At 40.1% G+C, this 25,031-nt stretch overlaps 1 protein-coding gene across 4 annotated transcripts in view; it reads right to left on the bottom strand.

The window, feature by feature from the left end:
* Nucleotides 1–137: 137 nt before the first annotated feature.
* LOC121518638 (protein furry homolog) overlaps nucleotides 138–25,031 on the bottom strand; it is a 74,009-nt gene continuing 49,115 nt past the window's right edge. For 3 of the 4 annotated variants that reach the window (XM_041801093.1, XM_041801101.1, XM_041801117.1), the window contains exons 33-62: nucleotides 24,493–24,639; nucleotides 24,235–24,403; nucleotides 23,887–23,977; nucleotides 23,711–23,793; nucleotides 23,139–23,289; nucleotides 21,541–21,644; nucleotides 20,625–20,810; nucleotides 19,659–19,860; nucleotides 19,178–19,299; nucleotides 18,089–18,276; nucleotides 17,886–17,980; nucleotides 17,219–17,799; nucleotides 15,560–15,657; nucleotides 15,297–15,467; nucleotides 15,027–15,167; nucleotides 13,827–14,006; nucleotides 13,056–13,220; nucleotides 11,458–11,532; nucleotides 11,181–11,351; nucleotides 10,960–10,968; nucleotides 9,814–10,014; nucleotides 8,407–8,547; nucleotides 7,388–7,551; nucleotides 7,104–7,311; nucleotides 6,595–6,744; nucleotides 6,398–6,496; nucleotides 4,828–4,911; nucleotides 3,401–3,511; nucleotides 1,589–1,779; nucleotides 138–1,498 (exon numbers count right to left, since the gene is read on the bottom strand). In XM_041801093.1, the coding sequence (XP_041657027.1) occupies nucleotides 1,240–1,498; nucleotides 1,589–1,779; nucleotides 3,401–3,511; nucleotides 4,828–4,911; nucleotides 6,398–6,496; nucleotides 6,595–6,744; nucleotides 7,104–7,311; nucleotides 7,388–7,551; nucleotides 8,407–8,547; nucleotides 9,814–10,014; nucleotides 10,960–10,968; nucleotides 11,181–11,351; nucleotides 11,458–11,532; nucleotides 13,056–13,220; nucleotides 13,827–14,006; nucleotides 15,027–15,167; nucleotides 15,297–15,467; nucleotides 15,560–15,657; nucleotides 17,219–17,799; nucleotides 17,886–17,980; nucleotides 18,089–18,276; nucleotides 19,178–19,299; nucleotides 19,659–19,860; nucleotides 20,625–20,810; nucleotides 21,541–21,644; nucleotides 23,139–23,289; nucleotides 23,711–23,793; nucleotides 23,887–23,977; nucleotides 24,235–24,403; nucleotides 24,493–24,639 (4,737 nt within the window). In that variant the 3' untranslated portion in view covers nucleotides 138–1,239. The remainder of the gene's footprint in view (nucleotides 1,499–1,588; nucleotides 1,780–3,400; nucleotides 3,512–4,827; nucleotides 4,912–6,397; nucleotides 6,497–6,594; nucleotides 6,745–7,103; nucleotides 7,312–7,387; nucleotides 7,552–8,406; nucleotides 8,548–9,813; nucleotides 10,015–10,959; nucleotides 10,969–11,180; nucleotides 11,352–11,457; nucleotides 11,533–13,055; nucleotides 13,221–13,826; nucleotides 14,007–15,026; nucleotides 15,168–15,296; nucleotides 15,468–15,559; nucleotides 15,658–17,218; nucleotides 17,800–17,885; nucleotides 17,981–18,088; nucleotides 18,277–19,177; nucleotides 19,300–19,658; nucleotides 19,861–20,624; nucleotides 20,811–21,540; nucleotides 21,645–23,138; nucleotides 23,290–23,710; nucleotides 23,794–23,886; nucleotides 23,978–24,234; nucleotides 24,404–24,492; nucleotides 24,640–25,031) is intronic. The other variant, XM_041801108.1, reaches the window with a different exon arrangement.

Here is a 25,031-nt window from a genome sequence, read left to right as displayed (position 1 = left end):
ATTTGCTGCAAAATTAGAGGCACCACTAAGATCAAAACGTATCCAGCAAGCCATGAAAAAAAATCCACAACAGAAACAGAACACACAAATGGCTGAATAATTATATAGTTAAGAAATTTAAGTTTTATTTTTCTTGTTACATAAGTGTACAGACCAACAAAGTACAGTACAATGCAAAGGCAGTAGTATTTACAAGGCGAGAAGCTACACCAAAAAAAAAAAATCTTTTGATCTACAAGCAACTTATAATATAATTTCATAAAAATACAATCTTGTGACTCTGAGCAAAGCTCCCTTTGTACTATGTACAATAATTCAGTTAAAATAACTTCTGTATTTGTTCATACACATTACTATTACACTTTATAGTACATAGAATTTGCAAGCTTGGCAGGCTTAACAAGTGAAACAAAACATGTTTCCTATAAAACTAGTCAGATAAAAGCATTTTTTTCCTTGCAAAATATAAATAATTTACCTAGTTGTTTTATAAGCTGCACAGTTAAAGGTACAGTAAGATGTTTTAAGTAACAAATCACCTACACAGCAGCATGGTGCGTAGGACATGGAGACATTACAGTAGTCTTGCAGCATGTTGAAGTAGTTAAATGCTAACAAATGATATAAATCAGTATCAATAATTCCATCTGTGATGGTCGTCAGATTAATACCACACACACTCAAGCACCCACACACAACTCAAACACACATAAAGACCCACTACCACTCTAAGTAATGAAGCCTCCCTTTTTCTTACCAAACAATGCTTATGTTTTCCAATGATATGATATTCAAATACATTCTTTCAGGATACAGTAAAAGTCTTCCACTTCTGTGAAGGATTGCACATTTTCCCTTGAAAATAAAAACATAACTGAAAGAGAACCACCTAGCTTTGGTTTTTCATTTGTTAAAAGTGAAACTTGTTGACCTCGGTAGCAAGTTGTTTGCTTGTGACATTTTCTATTATTAGTGCAATAAAAGGCTCTGTTTCGTTGCAACAGAAAAAGTCTCATCTTTCTAAAAACACAACTGTATTGCTGCAAACATGAAGATCTGACTTTATGACATTCTGATGTGCTCTGGGGAAGAAGCACAGCCTGGGGTTTGGTTATTTCCTGGAGAGAGCAGAGTGCTTGTTAACCTCTGAGATAATAGCGGCTCAAAGGACCAGGACCAGACGCTCGACATGGGACAGGGTGCTGTGCAGGAATGGGAGTCAATAGTGCCTGTTAGACATCAGAGAGTTGAGCCGGAAACACTGGAGTCTGGAAGGAAGGCTGTGATGGCACGGTAGCCTTGGGCTCGCCGGATCATGTCCCGAATCTCTCCGTTTAGTTCCATCAGCTTGATGGAGATTTCTGTAAGGTCCTGTCTGGAGCCCACCAAAGCAAAAGTTCCTGTCTGACCTAATGTTTGATGTCTGAAGTAGATGTTGAGTAACGTCTGGACCTCATCCTCAGAGGGGCTGCCGAAGATGTCGTTTGGCCACATTGATCTGCAAAAACAAATGATTCAAACTGTCTGAATGGTGGAGTTTTTTGACAGCTATTGAGCCCATGTGGTAAATATGTTGTTTTTTTCTCACCTGCACTCCCGGATGTTACAGACAGCTGTCTGAAACTCATTGTTCCTCAGACACTCCAGGATGGCCTGGACAGCAGCCTCAGAGGAGCTGAAGGTGGGCTCGGAGCAGGAGCCTTCACCCTCTGTCGCAGAGGCTGCTGCTGCCCTCAGGCTGCTCTTCAACTCATTGAGCTCTCTGGACATATTTGTCAGCTGGAGGGTGAGAAGATAGTCTTAGAGAGCATCATGTATTAGATCAGTGGTTCTCAACTGGTGGGGCAGGGCCCAAAAGTGGGCGACAAATGTGTGCCAAGAAAATATTTTCTGGCAAAAGTCTACAGAGGCTGTAAGGTGACATACCGTGCTATGAAAAGTATTTGCCCCTTCATGATTTCTTTTCTTGCATATTTGTCACACTTCAATGTGTTTCAGATCATCAAACAAATTTGATATTAGACAAAGACCACCTGAGTGAATATAAAATTTCGTTTTTAAATGTTGATTTAATTTATTAAGGGAAAAAAAGCCATCATACCTGGCCCAATGTGAAAAAGCAGTTGCCCCCTACACCTAAAAAGTAGTTGTGCTATCGTTGGCGGCAACAACTGCAAGCAACCTTTTGGGATAGCTGGCAATGAATCTTTCACATGACTGGAGGAATTTTGGTCCACTTTTCTTTGCAGAATTGATTTAACTCAGCCTTGTTTGAAGGCTTTCAAGCACAAACAGCCTGTTTAAGGTCATATCACAGCATCTAAATCAGATTTCAGTCCAGACCAGTCCAAACCCTTCATAGAGGTGGACTTGCAGGTGTGCTTCGGGTCATTGTCCTGCTGCATTACCCAAGTGTGCTTGACCTTGAGGTCATGAACAGATAGCCTGAGGTTCTCCTTGAGAATTTTCTGGTAGAGACCAGAATTTCTGGTTCCTTCAATTGTGGCAAGTGGCACAAGTCCTGAAGCCATCACACTACCGCCACCATGTTTGACTGTTGGTATGATGTTCTTTTATGAAATGTTGTGTTAGTTTTACAACGGGATGCACATCTTCTAAAACTTTTGTCTTGTCAGTCCACAGAATATTTTCCCACAAGTCTTGGGAATTGTCAAGATGTATTTTGGAATATGTGAGACGAGCCTTTGTGTTCTTTTTGATCAGCAGCGGTTTTGGCCTGAAAACTCTCCCATGCATGCCATTTTCAAAAAATGTGGTAAATTGCAATCAATTCACGATTTAATAGGGGGAGCAATTACTTTTTCCACATAGGGTCAGGTAGGTTTGGATAGCCTTTTTCCCTTAATAAATTCAATCATCATTTAAAAAACTGCAATTGTATTTAGTCTGGTTATCTTTGTCTAATAATAAAATTTGTTTGATGATCTGAAACATTTAATTCTGACAATAATGCAAAAAAAGAAATAAGGAAGAGAGCAAATAATTCTTCACAGCACTGTTGATCTATATATCACATTTATTCAACTTTACTGACAACGTCCACATTTTGGCAGCTGTTTTGTTCAGTGGTCTTAGAATAATAAGGCTGGTCTTCCCATGATAATGAGCTGATTTCAGGAGTTTACTTGAAATGAAACAAAGTATACATGATATCAACGAAAATAGAACATTTATGCATGGATCTCCTCTAAGGGCTTCTGTAATGCTGCACTTCTTAAACTTGCTTTATCCTGCCTCTTTCTCTAAGGGCTAAACATGATTTGTCAGTAAAGAGATATTGGTGGGTCTTGATGCTCAATCAGTTGAGGACCATTGTAACAGATAATCGGTTTTATGACTTCAAAAATAAAAGCACAAGAAATAAGAAAGCTGAACCTACCTCAGGTATAGAGCTTATTGCATGGACCTGTTCAATCAGCTTACAGTAGGACTGAAAGAGCAGCAGCAGCTGAAAGTGGAGTTTGTAGAGTCGTTGACACAGCTCCAGTTGCTAAAAGTAAGAGAAAAGTGTTGCTTAGTAAAAGCCCTTTTTATTTAGCCTATTTCTCTTTCTTATAAATGCTTGGTTGGGTGTTTTTAAAGATCTTCTCTTTAGTAATGCACTCACATATAACTAAAACTACTTTTTTCATCAGCATATAGCATTAGGCTCCAGTAAACCGAGGGTTTGACATAATAAAAAACCTAAACAAGGAAATAAGAACAAGGCTTTCCAACTTACAGCCAGAGATTCCATTTGCTTAAAAGCAAGCATGTCACAGGACAGAAAAAAAGTGAGGAAACAGAATCAAAAGAAGAGCATGCAAGTCATCGTAATTTTATTAAAGTAGGTGAAGAGTTAGTGAAGCACTGTTAATTTCATTGGCATGCAAAGAAGAAGAAAAGAGGAGGCAGACAAATGTTGTGAATTTGAACTAAAAGGATGCTGGAAGTCATTAAAGTAATTAAAGGTTCCCTGTGGAGTTTTCTTTTTACTTGAAGTAGCCTGATAGACTTTTTTTTCTTTGTGCAAGTCCTCTTTTTGCACAAGGAGGGCCATGCATTTAAAAACACAGAGTTGAGTCAATGCACAGGTCTACTGTGCCTCTCTAAAATAAAGCTATAAAAATATAGTGCAACGTCAAACCATATACAAGGAAGAAAACTACATGTTAATTGGCAATGATGACTGAAAGTTTTGTGCAGAATTTCAAATACTTAAAATGGGTGAAACTGTTAAAAGTAAATGAAGTGCTGTGTTTGAAGAAAACTTCACAAGATCCCTTTAATTAAAAATCCTTGTATAAAAAGCCAAGCAAATTATTTTGCTGGTTAAGTAGCATAAACACACTCACTTTGGTAGTAATTCTAAAGCTATAAAGTTCCAAATTTTGACAGCAAAACTTTCAATTTTTTCTGTTTTTTCCTCAGAAAGTGGGTGTAAAGGTTTACCGCTTTTTCACTGCAACTTAAGAGAATTGCTCTCATGCTCAGCAGAGCTAAAAATAATCACAGTGCACATCATAATGAGGTAATTATTGTGACGTGCAGCAACTCTAAATTGTCAAAACTTGACATTTAAGTAGTGTGAGAAGACAAAAGGTAACACTCACAGAGCTACAGTATCACATAGTAATCGCAATGCAAAGGATACAGTAGAAACAGTCAGTGTGAGGGGATTTTTCTTTTATTCTCTCTTGCAATTACATCCTGTTAAATTATCACATTCTCTTTAAAGTTACACATTTTAAATTTTGTGTAATTCAGACGCTAAAACACAAAATAATTATATCATTGCTTAAAATTTCTATCAAAATAAAGTTTTACCTTTTCCTCATGCTCTGCTGGCTGACATGTAATCACTTTGCCCTCTGCACTCCGGGGGAACGTTGCCTTACAGTTGTTTAACCACTGTTAGAAACAAAGACATTAATCGGTCAATAAATCAGTAACCCTGCCTGAAAAACAAAGCGGGCCTCATTCACCAACTGTTCTCAAGAAGACATTTTTTCTTAAACCAACCAGCACATATTTTAAGGAGATTCTGACATTCAGCAAAGTTTTCCTGTCTTTGATTGCCTCTTAGCCAAGAACAAAATCTATGGAAAATCCATAACACTTATGAATATTTTAGAGCTGATATGAAATGACAAAAATAGAAATTTTGCACTTATAAGCATTCAAATATGGTAGTCTAGATTAAGAAAGGTACTGCACTTCTACATTTTTTTTTTCTTGACAACTGTACTCTATTTATTTGACAATCATCCCTTAATCTGCAGTTTTCCCAGAATACCTTTGGGCATCAAACACTTTTGCACCATGAGTGAAGTTACTGACTCAGTTAGACAACTCCTGTCAATGGAGAGCAACCACACAATATACTATAGATCAGTGGTTCTCCACTGGTGTGGCCACAGGACCAACCAACAACTCCTTAATGAGCAATCACAACCCAAATTTCTGATATTTTATATTCCAATCAGAATCAATCAAATGAAATATGGTGCTGTTTGGAATTCAGACAGGTTAAATTCAAAGAGATATTTTAGGGGCATTTATGCCTCTATTCACAGAGGGCTACACGGGACTCACTTTAAACCACCAGGCCATCTGTGCCTTCTTTTTTGGGCGAATTACTATAAGTTTCTTAGAAAAGTTTGAGGAAAATTCCTCAAAGATTTCAGATAAACTGATAATGTTCATGACCCACACTGCACTTTTGGGTCCCAAACCACCAGTTGTGAACCACTGTTATAGATGATGTACTGAACATGATGAAAGAGGACTTCCAGGTTCAGTGTGCACCTTTCAGTTATTGTCACATATAGTCACTTAGGTCAGCCTAGCTTGAGTGGCATAAATGTTCAAGATTAAAGTATGTGACAGAAATAAGAGAACATTTCAGTGGATGAAGAACAGAGCTTTAGGATAAATACTTTTTATACAAGTAAGACTGAGTTGATATAACTTGGAAAAGTACCTGAAACGTCACAAATACTGTTTCTCAGTGAGTACATAGTACTTGAAATTTTTAAGGTAATTAGTTGACTCTAGAATTTTGAGTTCTATTAACTTATCAATTACAGTGCAGATGGAAATGCCTTATGTCGGGGTTTCCATGTCACAGAGGTGAGTTTGGGCAATTGAACTTGCAACCAGTAACAGCCTCACAAAAAGGCACATCCTGTTATAGTTACAGAAACTAAGAATTTCTCACTCTTTGAAACCAATGGACATATTTCAAAAACTGTAAAACATCCATTTAAAAACATATATAACATGGGAAGGCCACTTTAATTAGATATTTCAGTGCAAAAATTCTACGCAAGTACAAATTTAAGAAAAAATCTTCAGAAGATATTGGTGAATAAAGCATAATATTCAGTCTGCTTACAGTGAGAGCAGCCTCCTTTCTGTTGTTGTAAGTGTCCAGATACTCTTGAAGTTCCAGCACGCTGAATTTCATTTTTTCTAGAAGCCCATAAGACATAATCTGTGGAAAAAAAGAGTGATATTGAATTTGTTCAGTAACTGCTAAGATGTCAAACTGCTGAGAAAGGATTATAAACTCCAAAATGTCATGTTACTCACAGTGTCTGCATCGATAAACAGTGTTGGACACTCGGAGCATGAAGTCAGCATCTGAGACGACCTTAAAAGCTTTGATCCTAATCCTCTTAGGCCGTCGCCAAGGTAACTCACAGCATCAAAGGTCAGGGAGCAAAATTTGGTCTGGATACTCTGCAAAGAAAAAAATTTAGGCCTGCTGAGATACTGTCAAAATCACTCTGACAACAGTTAAAGCACGTACACTACATGTCAGAGTTATTCTTATCTGCTGAAGTTCTCTCCTGTCAGCTTTGGTCACTGAAGTGAACAACATCTGGTTAATGAATGTTGGAGGACTTTCAAGCTTACAGGATCTACACCATGCCCTCTGTTGGTAATTAATCAGACGACTTCTGATAGGAAGCCTCTTTCTTTAAAAGGTTAATCAGGCGAATGACTAATCCTGTTACCCTTTGAGTGTAATTACTCACTTTGACCGGGCTGTTTAATGTTTTAATGTGTATGCTCACTCCAAGGCTGCGCTGTAATACCTGGAACAGTGATGAAAACACATGAAAAGTGTAGACTGCACAGGATCCGTCTGAGTCAGACACCAGCTGGTTGATGTGGCTTCGCCAAGCCTCCTCTGCATCGTCGCACACAGCCGGTTGGAAAGCAGCGAGGATGGCGGAGAAGAAGGGTGACGGCGGGGGTGAAGAGCGGGACTCCAGCGCGTCGTCTCTCTCCTCCTCGGCAAGACTGATAAGACACAAGGCCGTGAAATTAGCTGCCACTTAAATGTAACTTTATCCATCTAAAAGTTTTCAGTAGGTACCTGGGTAAGCAGCCCTCAAGGTCCAGCTCTCCTTTGTAATCTAAGTGAACCAAATCCATCGTCAAACTGTCCCCGCTGTTGAATTCAGGAGGCAGCTCAGTGATGCAGAGGGATAGCTCTTCCTCACGGACGTTTGTCTCTTCATCTTCTTGGAACGAGTCATGCTAAAAGAAGGAAATGAGGATACATACTTCCTCAGCAAATGCCAAAATAAACTTATGTCATGATAAAAAAATGAATCTGCATGCAGTGAAGGCTAGAATATACTGAAATGTGTACCTTTGTTATCTTTAACTATTAAAGAGGTGTTTTTAGAGGGTTAAATGTATTCACTAACCTTGTCTTGACACCCTATGGACACTCCTTGTGGTGTTTTCTTTTATTTTGTAAAGTTTGTGTGCATAAATTGGGCCAATTCAAAAAATTTAAAGTTGAATCAAGGTTGTAAAATATTGAATTTAGCCAGCATTCTGGCCCTGCACACTTGTGTTTTATTTTGGGGCAGGCAATGTGTAAACCTTTCCCAACTTCCCGCATGCCAAGAGTTTTTAGTTGTTGCTTAGAGCCACCCACACAGAAGCCTTTATAGGTATACACATTGCCTTAAACAGACAGACACAGAAAGAAAGATTTGTTTCTACCGCTCGCTAGAAAAACCCCTAACATCTCCAGAGAACCTGTTTCACGATTAAATTAAAGCAAAACTAGCACAGAGCCCAAAGCGTTATGGTTTGCCTCCTTGCAGGTTTTAGTTCATTCTCCTTCAGCATGCAACTACAAAAATATCTTTAAAAGAATGGCTCATACTCTACTCTGAAGAGAAGAAATAGACAACAAGGCACAGACCCACAAAATAACATAGACTGAACCCAAAGCACATAAAACATCAACGACACGATGTGAGAAGAGATGCAACAGAATAGCTCCTATTTGGCAAAATTAGTAAAGAACTCAAGCATAGAATTGCGATAAGAATTAGTAGTTCCCAGAATCTCAGACACCCTGAAGCCCTTATTCACCCGCTGCTTCGAGTCCTCTGGCAGTTGGACCTCGAAACTAGGATTTTTGGTGTTCAGAGGAGTAGAAGGAGCTGAACTTGAATCAAAAAATGCAGAGGGAGAGTCCATACTGCTCTCTGCTGTCGGGGAGAGGCTGACAGTCTGCAAAGAGACAAAGGAAGTACTGGTTAACTTCTCCAAATAGCACACATCAGTGGAAAAGAAGTATTTAGAAATAGAGCAAAAGCTGGGCTAAAGTCACAGGACTGAAAAATACTGCGCTCGAAAATCCTGCCCTGTCTGTGGGAGCTGAGTGAGGTGGACTGAGTGACAAACAGGAGCAAGAGAAGCTGCATTTACACATGGGCTTTCCATATGGTGCTGACTTTAGCTTACACTATATAAGGACCAGTGACCACTCACTGTATCACACAGTCAACGCAGACAAAAGATGATGCAAACATGTGAAGGCTTTAGGCAACCTTTGACAGATTTTTTTTTTCATTAAATTTTTCAACTTTTGTTGGACAAAAAGAATTGCATTTCATTCGAGAAGATGTTTGTCATACATGTAACCATTCTATTGCAAATTAGATTCAGTTTTACTTGGCAGAGAGGACTCTGCTCAAAAGATCCTCCCTGGGTTAGTCAAGCTGCATGCTTTAACTTTTCAGGGAGTGCATGGCTAGAAACCCCCATATGGATGGATACACTTATGACAGTGCATACAGAATACAATTAAATTAGTTCAGGAGCAATTAATCCATAATAACATGAATGTTATTATGAGGGTGCAACAAGCTAGCTATAAAGGAGGAGGCTAGGGTGGAGGAGCTTTGCCAGCAGCAGCATTGTGGTGCATCAGCATAAATGCAAGCAAGAATCACTGAGAAGTATGTCATATTTAAAAGGATCACTGTGTTGAGAGAAAGAACGGTGACTGGCTGTGGGAGCTGGGAGGAGATAACTGCGATCAGCTGGCTGTCAGCTGATCAGGGCTTAGTGTATGACTTTCGTGTCCTGCATGGCAGCGCTAAGCTTTATTTGAGTGAATCTCATGTTTTAGAGCTTTGAAATTTTGGCCCTGTGGGGAATCCAAAAAACAAGCTACATATTACATAAAATCAGAACTTATTGAGCCATCAAAGGTGCCAAAAAATAACCTGTTCTTTCTACAAACGGTATGAAAACCTGAGAAACGCAAGATGAAAACTAAAAGAGGGTCCAAAGTGAAAATAATTTCTCTCCAAAAGTTTCTAAAATGTTTTTCATCTGCCAGCTGAAGTCTGTGAGGAGGAACTTACTTAAATATTTTTGTAAGATTCCAAGGCCTGCAGATGCCCTTTTGATTCAACTTGTTTTCTCATGCTAGCGTATCAACAGCCAAACCTTCTCTTAACTAAGACATTGATTTATGGGTGAACTTACAAGCTGTGAGTGGGAGAGGATCTGGCTGGCAGTGAGGGAATCTTCCTCGGACGATTCGTCTGAGTCTTCATGTGTGATCTTGCTGAGGCTGGGCATGCTGCTGGACAGCTGACTCTCCTCCAGAGGCTGCAGGTCATTGCGGTCCAGACTGTCCATGGAGCGTCTGCGCACTCCCCAGTTAAAGTTGTCCACAGTCTCTCCCTGCAGTAGAAAACAGCCATGAGTTACAGAGTACCAAAATAAAGGCAAACTTGAACACAAACGCATGCTCACACGGGCTCTGTATATGGTGGGTATGTTAACACAACCATGCTGTGCAGGTTCTGCTCGCTGATAGTTCCTCGCTTCATAGATAAAATAGTAAAAATACCAGAGCTTACACAGTGTTCTGACACAAAGAGTTCCTTGAACCTAAACAGAAAGGACGAATCTGGCTTCTGTTCCAGAGCTCCCCTGGATTGAAATACTTACAGCATTTGCAGCTTTTTGTACCTCTGAGTCTGACTGCTACTTGTTTACAGTGCAGAGTGACTTTTTAAGCGTACAGTACACTGGAGAAGTCAGCCAACTTCCACATTCCACAACATCTCCACATAAACACACTGTTGTGAAAAAAAAGCTGAAGCTGCACAGAGTATCTTCTACTGCATCTCTAAATGGAGACATGTCAGAGTTTTTTCTGAACTGTAACAGGAAAACAAAAAAAAATGCTGGACAATAAGAAAAAAATTAACCTAAAACAGATGCAATACAGATTATAGATGCATAATGCATGCTAAGTGGTTCTGCAGATAAGCTGCTATCACCCCTATGTGCAGCTATTTAAGAGTTTAAATCTATCCAAATCAAGCCAATAAGATATGAGTACAGCTACACTTCTAATCCTGGTTAAGAATATCATATGACATGCATGTCACTCATGATTATTACGCTGTGAGTTTAAGACTACCAGTGTTTTATGATGATGGGAAGTGTGCAAAAAAAACTAATTTCAATACTTAAAACCAATATCTGAGTTTGTAAGTCACACAACATGCACACACATTGCCATCCTTTGTCATCAGTTTGGAATTTCACTAAAAATTCTGCACAAGAAAGCACTTTAAAAAAACACAGCAAATAAAAACTTAGTGTGACTAAACTTACCTGTAGCTCCTAGATAGCACAGATAGGAAAAACAGAAAAAAGAAACCCCATTATCACAGAGCAGGCAGACCTGACCCTACACAGCTGAAGTAAACACTCTGAATCTTTGTGCTAAAGCAAGTAGTGTCTTTAACTGTAGTGTTACGTTGATAAGAGGGGAGAAGGAGGATAAATTTGTTTCTCTACTACCATTTCAACACTCCTCTTATCATCAGACTCACCTCTCCATCCTCAAGCTCCACATCCAGGAAGTCAAAGTCCCTGAAGACTCTGAACTGCTGCTCTGAGGTGTTGTCGTCCATGTTTTCTGGTTCCCGGGTTCCATCGTCAGATGAAACCAGGCTGGGCTGGTGATCCATGAGGTCTAGCTCCCCACAGCTAGAGAAGATCACCTACAAAGAGAACCAAACAGATTAAAAAATCGCTAACATGCTGTTTTTTAATAAGTGACAGTAAAAAGATTTAATATTTTTTTAATGTAAAGCAAACAAATCTTACCGAAGGGTTTTTTGTGAGCCCCACTTCTTGTCCACACAAAGACAAAACATTCACAAGTTTTTCCCGTGTTCTTTTCTGCAAAGGGCAAGAGAAATCGATCAATTTATTTCAATTTGTATGTCACAGTTTAATTTTTACCTGATGCATAAAGCATTTCAGGCTGCTGTTGCACCTTGTATCTACATATTATACTGGCATCTAGTGCATGGGTCTTTACATTCAATCCTGGCATTAAAGTTTGCTCTAACTGTTGGATTGTGATTTAACAGGTATCAAAATTTGATTTGCAGTTTACAGAGTATTTAATGCATGTTGCAGCCTTATGCTACTGTTGTTCTTGTTTAAATCATTCTGCTCTCATAAATCTACATCCAGTACCCCATCATGACGAGGTGAAAACAGCATTTTAGAAAATTTTGCTATTTTATCAAAAATAAAAAACTGAAATTTAGCTCAGGTTCCTCCCATTTCATCTTGACTGGAGTCCATCTGTGTAAAATTGAAGTGATTGGACATGATTTGGAAAGGCACACACCCCTCTATAGAAGGCCTCACAGCTGACAGTGCATATCAGAACAAAAACCAAGCCATGAGGTCAAAGGAACTGCCTGCTGAGTTAAGAGAAAGGATTTTTTGCAAAGCACAGATCTGAGAAAGGCTACAAAAACATTTGCTGCACTGAAGGTTCCCAAGAGCACAGTGACCTACATGATTACGGGCTTCTCTGCACAGATTTGTTGTAAACTTAAAGTGGGTTTCATGTGTTTTCCTGTATCAAAATAGCGACTTTTGTCTAGCCACTCTGCCATAAAGCTCAGATGATTGTAGGGCTGCAGTGATGGTTGTCCATCTGGAACTCATTGCCATCTCCACACAGGAACTCAGTCAGAGTGACTGTCAGATTCTTGGTCACCTCTCTTACTAAGGCCCTTAGTAAGGCCCCTTATTTGCTCAGTTTGGCCAGGTGACCAGCTCTTGGAAGAGTCCTGGTTATGCCAAACGTCTTCCATTTGAGAATCATGGAGGCCACTGTGCTCATGGGAAACTTCAGTGCGGTAGAATTTTTTGTAGCCTTCCCCAGTTCTGTGCCTTGCAACAATCCTGTCTCTGAGCTCTGCAGGTAGTTCCTCTGACCTCATGGCTTGGGTTTTGCTCAGAGATGCATGGTTAAATATGTGTCTTTTCAAATCATACCTAGTCAACTTAAATAACCACAGCTGGACTCCAGTCAAGTTGTTGAAGCTCCACAAATCTCAGCAATGATCAAGAGAAATGGGGGGAACCTGAGCTAAATTTCAAGATCCTACTGATTTTAAAATCACCTTTTCTGGGAGAAGATTTGCTAGCAACTTGTAGATTTGTTTTTTTTTTTTTTTTTTTTTTGCTTATTAGAGCAAGATGAGTGGGTGATGGGGTACATTAAGCTAACTGTGTAGACTCATCTACCAGCATATTAAGAAACACCCTAATCGCATTTCCTTGTCCAGAAGAGAGATACAACATTTTTTCAAATGGGATGAAAATTTGTCATGAAAGCCTCAAATGCAGCCTTGAAAACGTTCTAGTTAAAAACATAGTTCTAGGTAGTTTGTGCCCACCTGTGAAGACTGAGGCCTCTTCCAGCTGACTGGCACCAACACGTTGTTAGTGGTGGATCCAGAAGAGGTGGAGGAGGTGCTGCGGGTCACTGCCGTCGTCCTGCTCTTTACATCTTGGCCTGGAGAGCGCTGCAGGTCATCGAAGCGCCGACCAATCACAGGTGTCTAACAGCAAGACACAAGAGACACGTGTAGACAGAGGCAGTAATAAGTCACAGAAAGCTTGTTAGGTTGGCTCTATATTTTATCAGTGTTTACAACTTTTATCCGCTTGGCATCCTGTATGGGTGACGCATGTAAAGGAAAATAAACCTTCCTGATCTCTGAGTCTGAAAATATCTTTGTATTTAAAGACATATCAGTGGTTTGTATAGCATGCTCCAAGTTTAAAAACAGAAACCAAACTGCTTCACACACAGAGAGAGGGGCAGCAAAGAGCTGACATCATTTCCTGCTATTCATAAACTACACAAATAGCTCCCTGTTCAGTTCACACACATACACCACTCTATCTGTATCTTTGACATCACTTTCCAGCTCTGCACTGCTTGACTAATTGTGTTTACCTTTTGAGCTTCCAAGCTAATCTCAAGAGGTTTGGTCAAAAAGAAATATCAGCAATGAGGAAGGGGAAGAAATGTTTCCTTTGCAAAAGCTTAACAAGATTCCACAAAACCTCAACAAGCACCACACCCTGGAAAATACAGGAAAAAATACACGCAAGAGACTTTTCACACACGATAAAAAGAAATGAGAGAAAGAGTCTCTAACCTCGGATATGTCAAAGTGGAAATCCAGCGTTTTCCCGGGCAGGGCCTTGGAGGAGCGGTCCCAGACACGGCTGATGTCCTCGTAGGAGAGGTCACTCTGTGGGAACGAGGGCTGCACTAAACTGGCTGATCGAGAAACCACCAACTTCAGGATATTCAGTGCTTCCCCCCAATGGGCCGTCTAAAGTCAACACAGACATACAGACACATTATTCCACACACAGAGACGAAAAGCAACACAGCCACGTGTTTAGGAAGAAGCACTTACAAATGTCTCTGTGTGTGCTTTATTGTCATTCTATTTTTAGAGACAAGTGTTCTGGCAGTCGGCTCACAGTAGGAAGCTAAAGGAAAATGGATTCAGCGTGAGGATAAGCAGAGCTCAAGCCTGTGGCAGACTGTTTATAGTTTGGGTGTGTCTACAAATTTACTGCGCTGACATAAGACTGCATTTTTTTCTCTTCTTTCCTCTTACGAAAGACTCTTACTCAGATGCCTAAAGATTTACTGGGATCACATCAGTGAAAAAGAAAAACAACAAATTGATCGAATAAGGTAGACCCACTGCACTATTAAATTTATTATCAGTTTTAGGACCAATACCTACAGGGCCAATAAAAAGTGTCCACCCCCTTGGATGTTTTACCTTTCTTTATTTTTAAACCTAATTTTTATTGTTTTTCAAACAAAACACAACATCAATAACAACACCAAAACATAATAAGACATTGCCAGACATAAAATATCAAAATTACAGATTTCACTACAAGTTATATGGGGATTTTAACACATTTAACTGTAAAGTAAGCAGAGTTCATAGTAAAGGACTGGTATATGAATTACAACAATATGAATGTCTAAGGCAGACCACCAGGTATGTTATTTATTCTTCCAAGTATAGTTTCCATTTAGCCCATCTTTTCAAGTATAAGTCTTTTTTCAGTCTTAATAAGAGAGTCAACCTTTCCAAGTCGATGTTTTACCCTTTCATTGATTTTATAAATCAGTCATGGTCAATTTATTTTGGATTTTTTTGACAAAAAAATCAAGGAAAATCTCTTCAATGTCGAAGTGAAAACAGATTTCCACAAAGTAATGTCAATTAAATAAAAATGTGTAAAATAACATAAGTGACTGCATTAATATTCACCGCCTTAACAGTGATTGACATAAGCACTGTAGGTGTTTTAGTTTAACTCACCTGGACAAATTTCTCTATCGTCTTGAGCACCTCCATATTAAAAGGTTTGGCCTGAATGACACTCAGGTCCATGTGGCTCAAGAGGCTGTAGATGATTTGTAAAAGGGTCTGCTGCATACTGGGGAGACCTTTCTCCAGCAGCTGTTATAAAAGAATTACAAGCCATGAGTTCATCTAGCAGCATTTAACAGGCTTTATTTAAATGGTTATTACAGGGCTACATTAATGCTGCACAGGAGATACACAAAGAAAAAATATGACTCTACAAACCTCTGCCATGTAAGTCACCAAGTTGAGCGTGATGTCGGAGAAAGCCTCGTGAAGATATCGACACACAACGTTCACCCAGGAGAAGCAGTCTCGTGTGTAGGAGTGTGTTTTATACAGAGTCATGACATGAGCGAGGTTAGACAGTTTGGTGTTCTTCTCTTCAAGGCAAACCTTCATATAAAAAAGAGTATTAGCATATTATCATTATTGGTTTTCTTTGGGAGTATCATCATCATCAGATAGAACAGACAATAGATCCAAACCTGGGATATCCTCTCTGCAACATCTTGACAGAACTGGGTGGGTCCATCGAAGTTCTGCACGAGATGTGGGAGTAGGCAGAGGACATTCAAGGGAAAACCTAACAAACAACAAACATTTTAATGTTTAAAAAGAAAATCTCATAAAAAGCCAAACTCAAAAAAACTGCTTTACAGAATACAAGTGAAGCTCAAATCCTTTTCAGACTATATTCAATTGAATACAGCACAAAGACCAAGGTGATTGATGTTCAAACTGATAAACTACATTGTTAGGTGGACCTACACACACTCTGAATTTGATGCCTGCAACATACTCCAAAAAAGTTGGTCCTGTGCTTCCTGTTTTATTTTGGTCACTTACCTCTCTTGTTTCAGGTCTGTTTCCTGCCCTTCCACCATGTGAGTTTACTGCCTTTGTGGTTGCCCAATGTGTTTCACCTGTGTCTAATTGTCTCCTTCTCCTTAATGTATTTAAACTTCTCAGTCCCTTCCACACGTGCCGGTACGTCTTGATCCTCAGGATCATGTTCTAGCTGGTTTTCAAGTCTAATTTTGGACCATTTTTTGACCATGCCTCATGTTTTGGACACTTCAGCCTGATTCCTGATTGACTCATGTGTGTCGACCTGCTTCTTCTGCTAATCAAACAGACTTTGTTTCAGCCTTTGACACTCTGTCGTGTTCTTGGGTCCTGCTTTTGGGTTCAGTTGTGACAGTAATAAGGAGAACTCCTGAAAGGCCCAGTCATTCACAATCAGTGATTGCAAAAGGTTCACCACTTTGTGAAAGACTGTCTTGAGCAATTAGTTTAATAGTTTATCAACAATATTCTTCAATGTGATATCGCAAGGAAAAGACTTCACCATCTAAAGTCCATAAAAATCAAAAGGTTCAGAGAATCTGAAGAAATCTCTCCACATAAAGGGGAAGGCCAAAAATCAACACTGAATGCCTGTGACCTTCAACCTAGTTGTTTTTGGAAATAATGGATGGAGATTCCTCCAGGCTAAAGATTGTTATCACAAGCCAGCATTTGTGATGGTGTGGGGTGTGTTAGTGCCCAAAGCATGGGTTTCTTACACATCTGTAAGAGCACCATTAAAACTAAGAAGTACACACAAGTTTGGAGCAACATGTACGTCTTTTTCAACGGCATCCCTGCTTATTTCAGCGAGACAATGCCAAGCCATAATTCTGCACAAGTTACAACAGCATGGCTTCACAGTATAAAAGTGCTGGTACTAGACTGGCCTGCAGACAGTCCAAACCTGTCTCCCATTTGGGTGACAACAGAAACCCTGCACTTTTGAGCAACTTAAGATGTATATTAGGCAAGAATGGGAGAGAACTAAAGATTTCCAATTTCAGTATTTCAACCCTTCGTCTTCTGTCCCTAGACACTTACATGGTGCTGTTAGAAGAAAAGGTTATGTAAACACAGCAGCAAAAACCCTCCTGTCCCAACTTATTTGAAACATGCTATGGCCATCAATTTCTGAATGTGTATCAATTTGAACATTAAATATCTATCTTTGTGAAAGCATTTACAAATCACCATTTTCTGTCTTGATTCACATTTTATCTAGTATCTCAATTTTTTAAAATTTAAAGTAAAAATAATATCCACATTTATGCTGTTTAGCAGCATCTACTGCATACCTATGGCTTGAGACGTATCCACTACAGGAACCCTCGACACAGGTGTGAGCTGACAGAAGAGCTGCAGCGTGAGGTCAGTGGTGGACACAGAGGTGAAGCCCTTTAACAGCAGCTGTTGGAGCCCTGTGAAGCTGCTCCATTTCAGCTGGCTCTGCAGTTTCTCCAGCTTCTCTCTGTTCTCCTGTTTGTCCAGAGACATGTGGCTCAGCAGCTTGTTCAGCAGCTTTAGAGACATTTGATACTCAAACTCAAAGTCTGACTCCATCAGGGACACTGCCACCCAGAAGATGGTGGCCAGCAGGTTGCTGGGGTGGTTGATGTTGGTGGGGTCGTTGATGTTGTCTTTAGATGATGAAGGGCTGCGGGTCTTTGCTAACAGAGCCTGCTGTTCACAGGCTTGGATACGGTCCAGTGTGGCGCTGCGAGGTGGATCGGACCACCTGTCCGCCTCCCCGAACTTCTTAGGGACAGAGGAGCTCCTCTGATGTCTGTTCCTCTCTTCTCTTCTAAGGTTGAGCTGCCCGGTGCTTTTTCTGTTAGACAGCAGCTTAAAACTGGTGATGAAATCTGGAGAGGAGGCTCTGCAATTAACCAAAAAAATACATTTACTATATTTATCTAATCAACAGTACTCCTTACCAAAAATTCATGTAGAGGAGCAACAAACCTGGTCAAGATAGCCATAAAATCATTGTTCTTCAGACACTCCGCCAAGTTATCCACCACAGACTCCAATGTGAGCAACACTTCCATCACATATCCCTGAAGGAGAAACAAAGACAGAAAATCAGTTCTGTGGAGGATTGTTATTACATAATGTATACACAAAAAAGTTTGTGTTTTATTTATTGACATATAAAGACTACTGACCTGAACTTCTTCACCATGTTCACCGACAACCTCTACCAGCCTTGAGAGCAGGTCGGACACTGCGTGGGCAGAAATGGGCTGACGGAGGGCTCGGAAAACCTGAAAGGAGCGTCCAGCGTAGTGACGTGATGAGCTGCACAGAGCCGTCTGCAGAGCTATGTCACTGAGCTGCTGCTCCAGGTGGAAATCTAAAGAGGATGGACAAAAGAATGACATAAGAAGAAAGGAAATAAATATTCTTTTCACAAGATTCTCAACAGATCCCTTTGGTTTCCCTCTAAATTAGCAAGACTCAAACTGAGGAACAATGACACCAGTTGTGAGAAAGAAGCAGGAACCTTGGTGCATGTGTTGTACCACTCTGATAAAACAGACAAGATGTGGAATAAAATCCTTTCTTTCTTGAATGAGTTGTTTGAAAACATTTGAGACCCCACTTAATGTTTCTAAGAAATACAACCAGACAACGTTGAAATATCAAACATCAATAGTTCTGGCTAGCTCTTATGAAAGGTTGTAGGATAACATTAGAAGAGTGGACAGAGATGAACTACATCATATGTAATATGCCAGCTGAAAACCCTCCTCCCCCAAGCTGCGCCTCGAGATCCTGTCCATGAAAATCACACACAGAATACTGCAGTCCTAGCGGAGGCCGACATGCACTGGGAATGTGTCTGACTTTTTGCCTAGGATGCAAACACACCTCTCACTTTGACTATACAGGGACCTGATGGCCCTGGGACCCCATATTCCTGCAGTAACCCCACCACATTATCCCTCATGGGACATGGCTATAAGCCTTCTCCAGCTCTACCTAACACATGTAGACCGGGTGAGCACACTCCCATGCTCTCTCAAGAAGTTCTACAAGAAAAATACATCTTTTTTAGTCCCTGAAAAGCGGGGATTTTTGAGAATGAGGTGTTTTATTGATTTAAAAGAAAAAAAAATTGAGAAATGTATCAGCAAGCAGTTAAGAAATACTACACGTCACTTGAAATAATGGCAGCTGCTCTCATAGTGTAAATATGTTACCAAAAATATAACAAAGATAATAGTTATTGTTGTTAATACAGTTTCGCTTACCTGACTTGGACTCTCTGAAAACGGACATGACATGTCGCAGGAAGTTGGTGAGCTGCCCGGTGCTTTTTGAAATTTGATTCTTTGGTGAAATGTCTTCATGGCACCACAGCGGTCCATACGCTCTGCAAAACAGCAGTTTAATTATCTTAAACAAGTAAACACATTCTTTAAGAGAACTTTCCAGGTAATGACTTTAAAAAAAACAAAGTTATCAAAGAGTACATTTAAAAAAATGAATATCAGCTATGAGATGACTCTCTATATCAAGTCTTATCTTTTCCCAGTATCTAGTGCACTATGCTTACATCACCACTAGGTGGAAATCTACACAAAAAAATACAAGGCGGTATCAGCTTGGCAAAAAGGATTTCTCTGCTCTATGACAGGGATTTATCTCATTTCTTTCCCCCAGCTTTTTTGCACCAGTAAGAGAACTACATTCATTGCACTGGCCAGAGAAGCGAGATGTCAGCATCAGTACCTTGTGGTTAAAAACTCAATGAGCTTGTTTGTCTTCTCATCCATCTTATTGGAGACCACCAGCTCCTCCACATCATGTGAGATCTCAGGTAGGTTGTTACTGCTGCCTCCTAGACTCAGACTGGACGATGTGGAGGAGGAACTCAGGCCTGAGTCTGGCACAGGAGACGCCTGACACTCCCGCAGAAAGTCGAACCCTCCTCCTAAACACAACAGAGAAACAGGTGTGTGTCATGAGAAACAGGTTACGTTGGTTCATTTGGATGTTTGATTTTATTTCAATAATGGAACCTGCGCCTCGAGAAGCAGGAGTTTGAGAAGAAAACATTGGCTGTGTTTAAACATGACTATCCGAGTAGTTTGTGCTGCTGACAATGTGAATTTAAACCTGTCAAGTTTAACTAAACACTCATTCTCTGAGATATTACTCATGTTTTCTTACAAAAGCAATAAAAAGGATGTTTTCTTTGGATCCAAATTTCAGTATAATCATTTCTGGTTTTAAGGTAAATTAAATATTTTTTTTTATTGCAAAGGAGTTTCTTTTAAAAAGCCAACTGGGCAAAAATAATCTGGACATCTATATGTGTCCAAACCACTGCAAAACAAATTATCAGCAGAGGGAGGAGGAGAGCTGAAAAAGCCTACTCAAGCCTGCGCAGATGGCCCCAATTTGGGCAAGAGGATAAAAATAGCAGACTGGAATGCTTTAATCAAGACCTTTGATGTCCTCTGTGCTCAATATTGCTTTTGGCTCAGTGTCTAAATATTTTCTTCCCAGATAAGCAACATATCTATCCTCTCAAAGGAATGTCAGCCATTCCTTCCTGATATTTAGTTTATATTAGCAGCAGAAAGAGTGATGTGTCAAATGCCAGCCTTCCCTGTGCACTACACCCCGGCCTTGTGCAACCTTTCAGTTAAGTTTGTTATTTTGCTAAGCATCACAAAAGGCCTGATCTTTTACCTGAAGGTAAATACTCGGGCTGAAGGCTTGGCTTGCAGGTGAGGGTCTTGGTGCCGTTAATGTCACGTGTCTGCAGCAAGACCGAAGCGATGGACTGGAAGTTATTGTTACAGGACAGGGTGATGAGCAGGTGAAGGAGGAGACGTTTGCTGTGCTCAAACACCTCTGGGCGGTAGTGATCCATGCCTGAAGGAGGAAACGGACCAGCCAGTGTGTCAGCTATCCGGAAATGTCCATTCAAGCTGTCATTCCTTATAGCAACTGTTTTAATGGCATTCTTTCTGAGGATCAAAATAAGCCACTTAAGAGCTGTAGGCAGAAAAACCTAAGTGTGATGCACATGACAGAAGACGAGATCCTGTTTGGACAGGTTTAATGAAAATCTAAAAAATACATCTACACACTGCAGAAAATCTAACTGTTCCCCTGTCTAATGCAACTCTTCCTCACTCTCTCTAACTTCATGTCACTCAGTCTTTCAAAGGGAGCATTTAAACGACACAGGACTCACGACAGCATTTGAAAAACGCATATTTGCTTTTATCCATTCAAGTCTAGCACTGAGTAAAACTTAATGGTAAAATTCAAAGGCTTTAAAAATGAACTTGTAATTTCCAGTTGTAGTTCTTACAGCTACAGTCTCTATAAGCTCCTTTCTCTTTGCTTCAAAGTGCTGATCTCAAAAACAATCAAAGAAAAAATTCATCTATCTTGTTTAAAAACAGAAAAAGTTTTTTCGGAAGTTATTCGTTCAAAAATAAAATGGATGTTTTGAGTTCTACTCAAAATATTTGATAAACTTTGAGGCCAAACCTGTGCATATCTGAACAAATACTGGCTTTGACATGTTTCACAAAATATGTCAACATCTTGTTATTAGAATAAATATTTTTACAGTGATATAACGAACACTTACCCAAAAACAGGGCATGCAGCAGTAAAGGCAAGTGCATGGCCCAGTCCTCCCTCACACTGTGGTCTACCACCATCTCTGTCATGAAGATGACTGCAATATTACACCTGTAATACAACAAAACATAAAGTTATAAAAACAAGCCAATTGATTGATTCAAAATTAGATTAAAGAAATATTCAAATGAAATACAATAAAAAAGACTTTGAGGTAAGCAGCACCACAATTGTAAAACTGTGAGTTGCTGCTTTTTTCTCTCAAGTGGTGTACAGTGTTTAACAGTATACATCTTTTTTTAAATAAAACCTGACAACTGACAACAAATAAACAACCAAAAAATAAAATAAACATACTATAGGCATAAAAGCAAAACTGATGTGCAGCACATAACCAGTGGATTTAAAGACACAGCCAAAGTTTTTTCTTTTTTAAACCTAAAATTTGACCTATGTGGGCTGATAAACTTAATCCATTCTTCCAAGCAGTCTTCAGCTTTTAGATTTGAACCCAAAATGACAAAGTGAAAACTGTTTTTTTTCTTTTTTTTGGTGCAAATTTGTTAAATAAAAAACTGAAACATCACATTGACAGAAATATTGAGACCCTTTACTCAGTTCTGTGTTGAAGCACCTCTGACAGCAAATACAGCTTCAAGTCTTTTTGAATGTGATGCAACAAACTTTGCACACCTGGACAAGGGATTTTCTGCCATTCTGGGGACCGTCAGAGGACAGCCATTTTCAGGTCCCTCTAGATATGTTTGATAGGGTTCAAGTCAGGGCTCTGGCTGGGCCACTCATTCACAGAGTTGTCTCGAAGCCACTTCTGTGTTGTCTTGGCTGTGTGCTTAGGGTCAGTGTCATGTTGGAAGGTGAACCTTCAACCCAGTCTGAGGTCCTGAGCATGGTGGAACAGGTTTTTCATTGAGGATATGTCTGCACTTATCTCCTTTCAGCTTTTCCTAAACTCTGCTCCGTCTCCCAGTCCCTGAAAAACACCCCCACAGCATGATGCTGCCACCACAACCATGCTTTACTGTTGGGATGGTAATCTGCAGATGATGAGCAGTGCCTGGATTCCTCCAGACATAACGTATAGAATTGAGGCCGAACAGTTGAATCTTAGTTTCAACAGACCAGAAGATCTTGTTTCTCACAGTCTGAGAGTCCTTCAGGTGCTTTTTTTACAAACTAAAAGCAAGCTTCCATCTAGCCACTTTGCCATAGAGCCCAGGTCAGTGGAGGTCTGCAGTGATGGTTTCCCTTTGGAACTATGCTTAGCTTTTTTTCTGGCTACCAACATAACTCTGTGCCTATATGCTTTTGAAAAGTCCTGGTCTGAGGTGGCATCTTTCCCTGATACAAAAAAAAAAAAAAAACTTAGTTCTTAAAATGTTTTCCATGCTGTCTCTGATTGGCTTTGAGTAATTTTAAATCTCATAACAATCCCAAAAGGTATGATGAGTTCCTGCTTTTATCTGAAAACTTGGGATGTGGACCATTTCAGGTAATCAAAAGTCAAGGAATAGCTGACTATTTCCAGGTACACAGCTCGAGGAATGTCACTGCAAATGAACAAACAACAAAAAAACAGTCTCTAACCTGTGCAGTGGCCCTCTGGGAGTGATGGTCTCTGGCAGAAAGTCCACCAGCGGGGCCCAACATCCTCCGTTCAGGGGCATGGGCAGAGGATGAGGTTGGTTGGTCTCAATGACAACCATCAGCCAATCAGCATAGGGTGGCAGCGGTTCACCTAAAAGATTAAAATAAAGATGTTTTATACCACACTCATAAAAGCTTAACGCCCACAAAAACTGAGTCTGTGGATTCTGCAAAGCTAAATATGTGTGTAACTTATCTAAGGATGCTTTTATTGTGAAATTATTCTTAGTCACACTAGTCAGCAGGACTAATTCAGACCAAGAGAGTACAACAAAGCTGTTTCTGGGTCACTGGCAGCCGTGTGGAGGCCCTGGGCTCAGCTACTTTTTATTTCAGTGCCAGTTCTCACAGAAGCTTTTTTAAACCTCAGGCCACTCTGCAGTGCTCATGCATTATCGATGACACTTGCCGGTCCCTACCTTACCCTCTGTCCCAGTCTGTGTTATTCTGAACCCAACAGACCGTAAAAACTCATTTTTTTCACTGGATGTCTGGACCAGAAATGCACTCACTCTTATCTTCATCGTAAGATCCTCCTGAGCTGTTGCTGTAGCGTGACTCCAGGCGGTTGTGGGCTCGCATGATGTGGCTTAGCCTGAGTCAAGAGGAAGAAACACCATGAGGACTGTCCTTTTTTAGAACTGTGATTAATGTAATGTAATGACAAGCTTTAAGATAATATATCTACCTCTCGTCACTCTCCTTCACAGCTTTGATATCGTCTGTGTCAGGAAAACTCTCCTGGCCTGCAACAACAGTGTTGCTGCTTGATGTGGTGCCTAGATTTAAACCCAAAAGAGAGCAAAATATTACCTTTCACGGTTGATTCAAGAAAAACGAACTGAAAACAAGATAAAACACAGAATACGACTCTAATTCACAACGGGGATTAGCCTACAGCAAACACAGTTTCCATGGTTGGACACTAAGTGGTTCCACTGGAGCAAATCAGATTTCCTGGCTGGTTTAGATTACCCATAAAAATACCAGTTCAAACAAACTGTGTGTTTTTTTGTTGTTTTTTTTACAGATGTACCTGAAGCTGCTGTGGAGGCCTTGCTAGTGGCAGTGAATCGATAAAAAGGAGGGCTGTCACAGTGCTGCACCACAGGGTTGACTGGATCTGTTTGTTGTAACTCAAATATTAGCTCCTCCATGGTCTGCATGGTGTTGTTCCGGCACAGATAGATCACCACCTTCTTGATCTATTCAAGATTGAAAAACATCTATGAGAATCTGCAAAAGAGCTAAAAATACCAAAACATCCTCTAGTGGGTTTAATGATACATCTTACATATGGCAGGAGGGTGGTGTCGCTGCTCACGCCACATAAGCTGATGAGAAACTGCAGTGTGGTTCTGAGATTGTTGCTCCACTTGTCATTGCTGACTAAAGCGTTCCAGGCGTTTTCCATCTCTGCTCCAGGTAGATCATCCCCATACTGTTCAAAGGAAGAGGTAAATAGAAATATTGCTTGCATATTTGTCAAATTTCAATGTTTCAGTTCATCAAACACATTTTAACATTACACAAAGACGACAAGAGTACAAAAAAGCTTTTAAATGATGATTTCACTTACTAAGGGAGAAAAGTCATCCAAACCTACTTAGCCCAATGTGAAAAAGTAACCACACCCTAAACCTAAAAAGTTGTGGCACCCTTAGTGGCAAAAACTGCAATCAAGCATTTGCGATGACTGGCAATGAGTCTTTCGCATCCCTGCGGAGGAATTTTGGCCAATTCTTCTTTGCAGAATTGTTTCAAATCAGCCCCAATGGAAGGTTTGCCAGTATGAATGTCCTGTTTAAGGTAACACAACAGCATCTCAATCAG

Source organism: Cheilinus undulatus, linkage group 2 (genome assembly GCF_018320785.1).
Source record: "Cheilinus undulatus linkage group 2, ASM1832078v1, whole genome shotgun sequence".
NCBI classification, from domain to species: Eukaryota; Metazoa; Chordata; class Actinopteri; order Labriformes; family Labridae; genus Cheilinus; species Cheilinus undulatus.
This window is presented reverse-complemented; position numbering and strand designations above follow the sequence as displayed.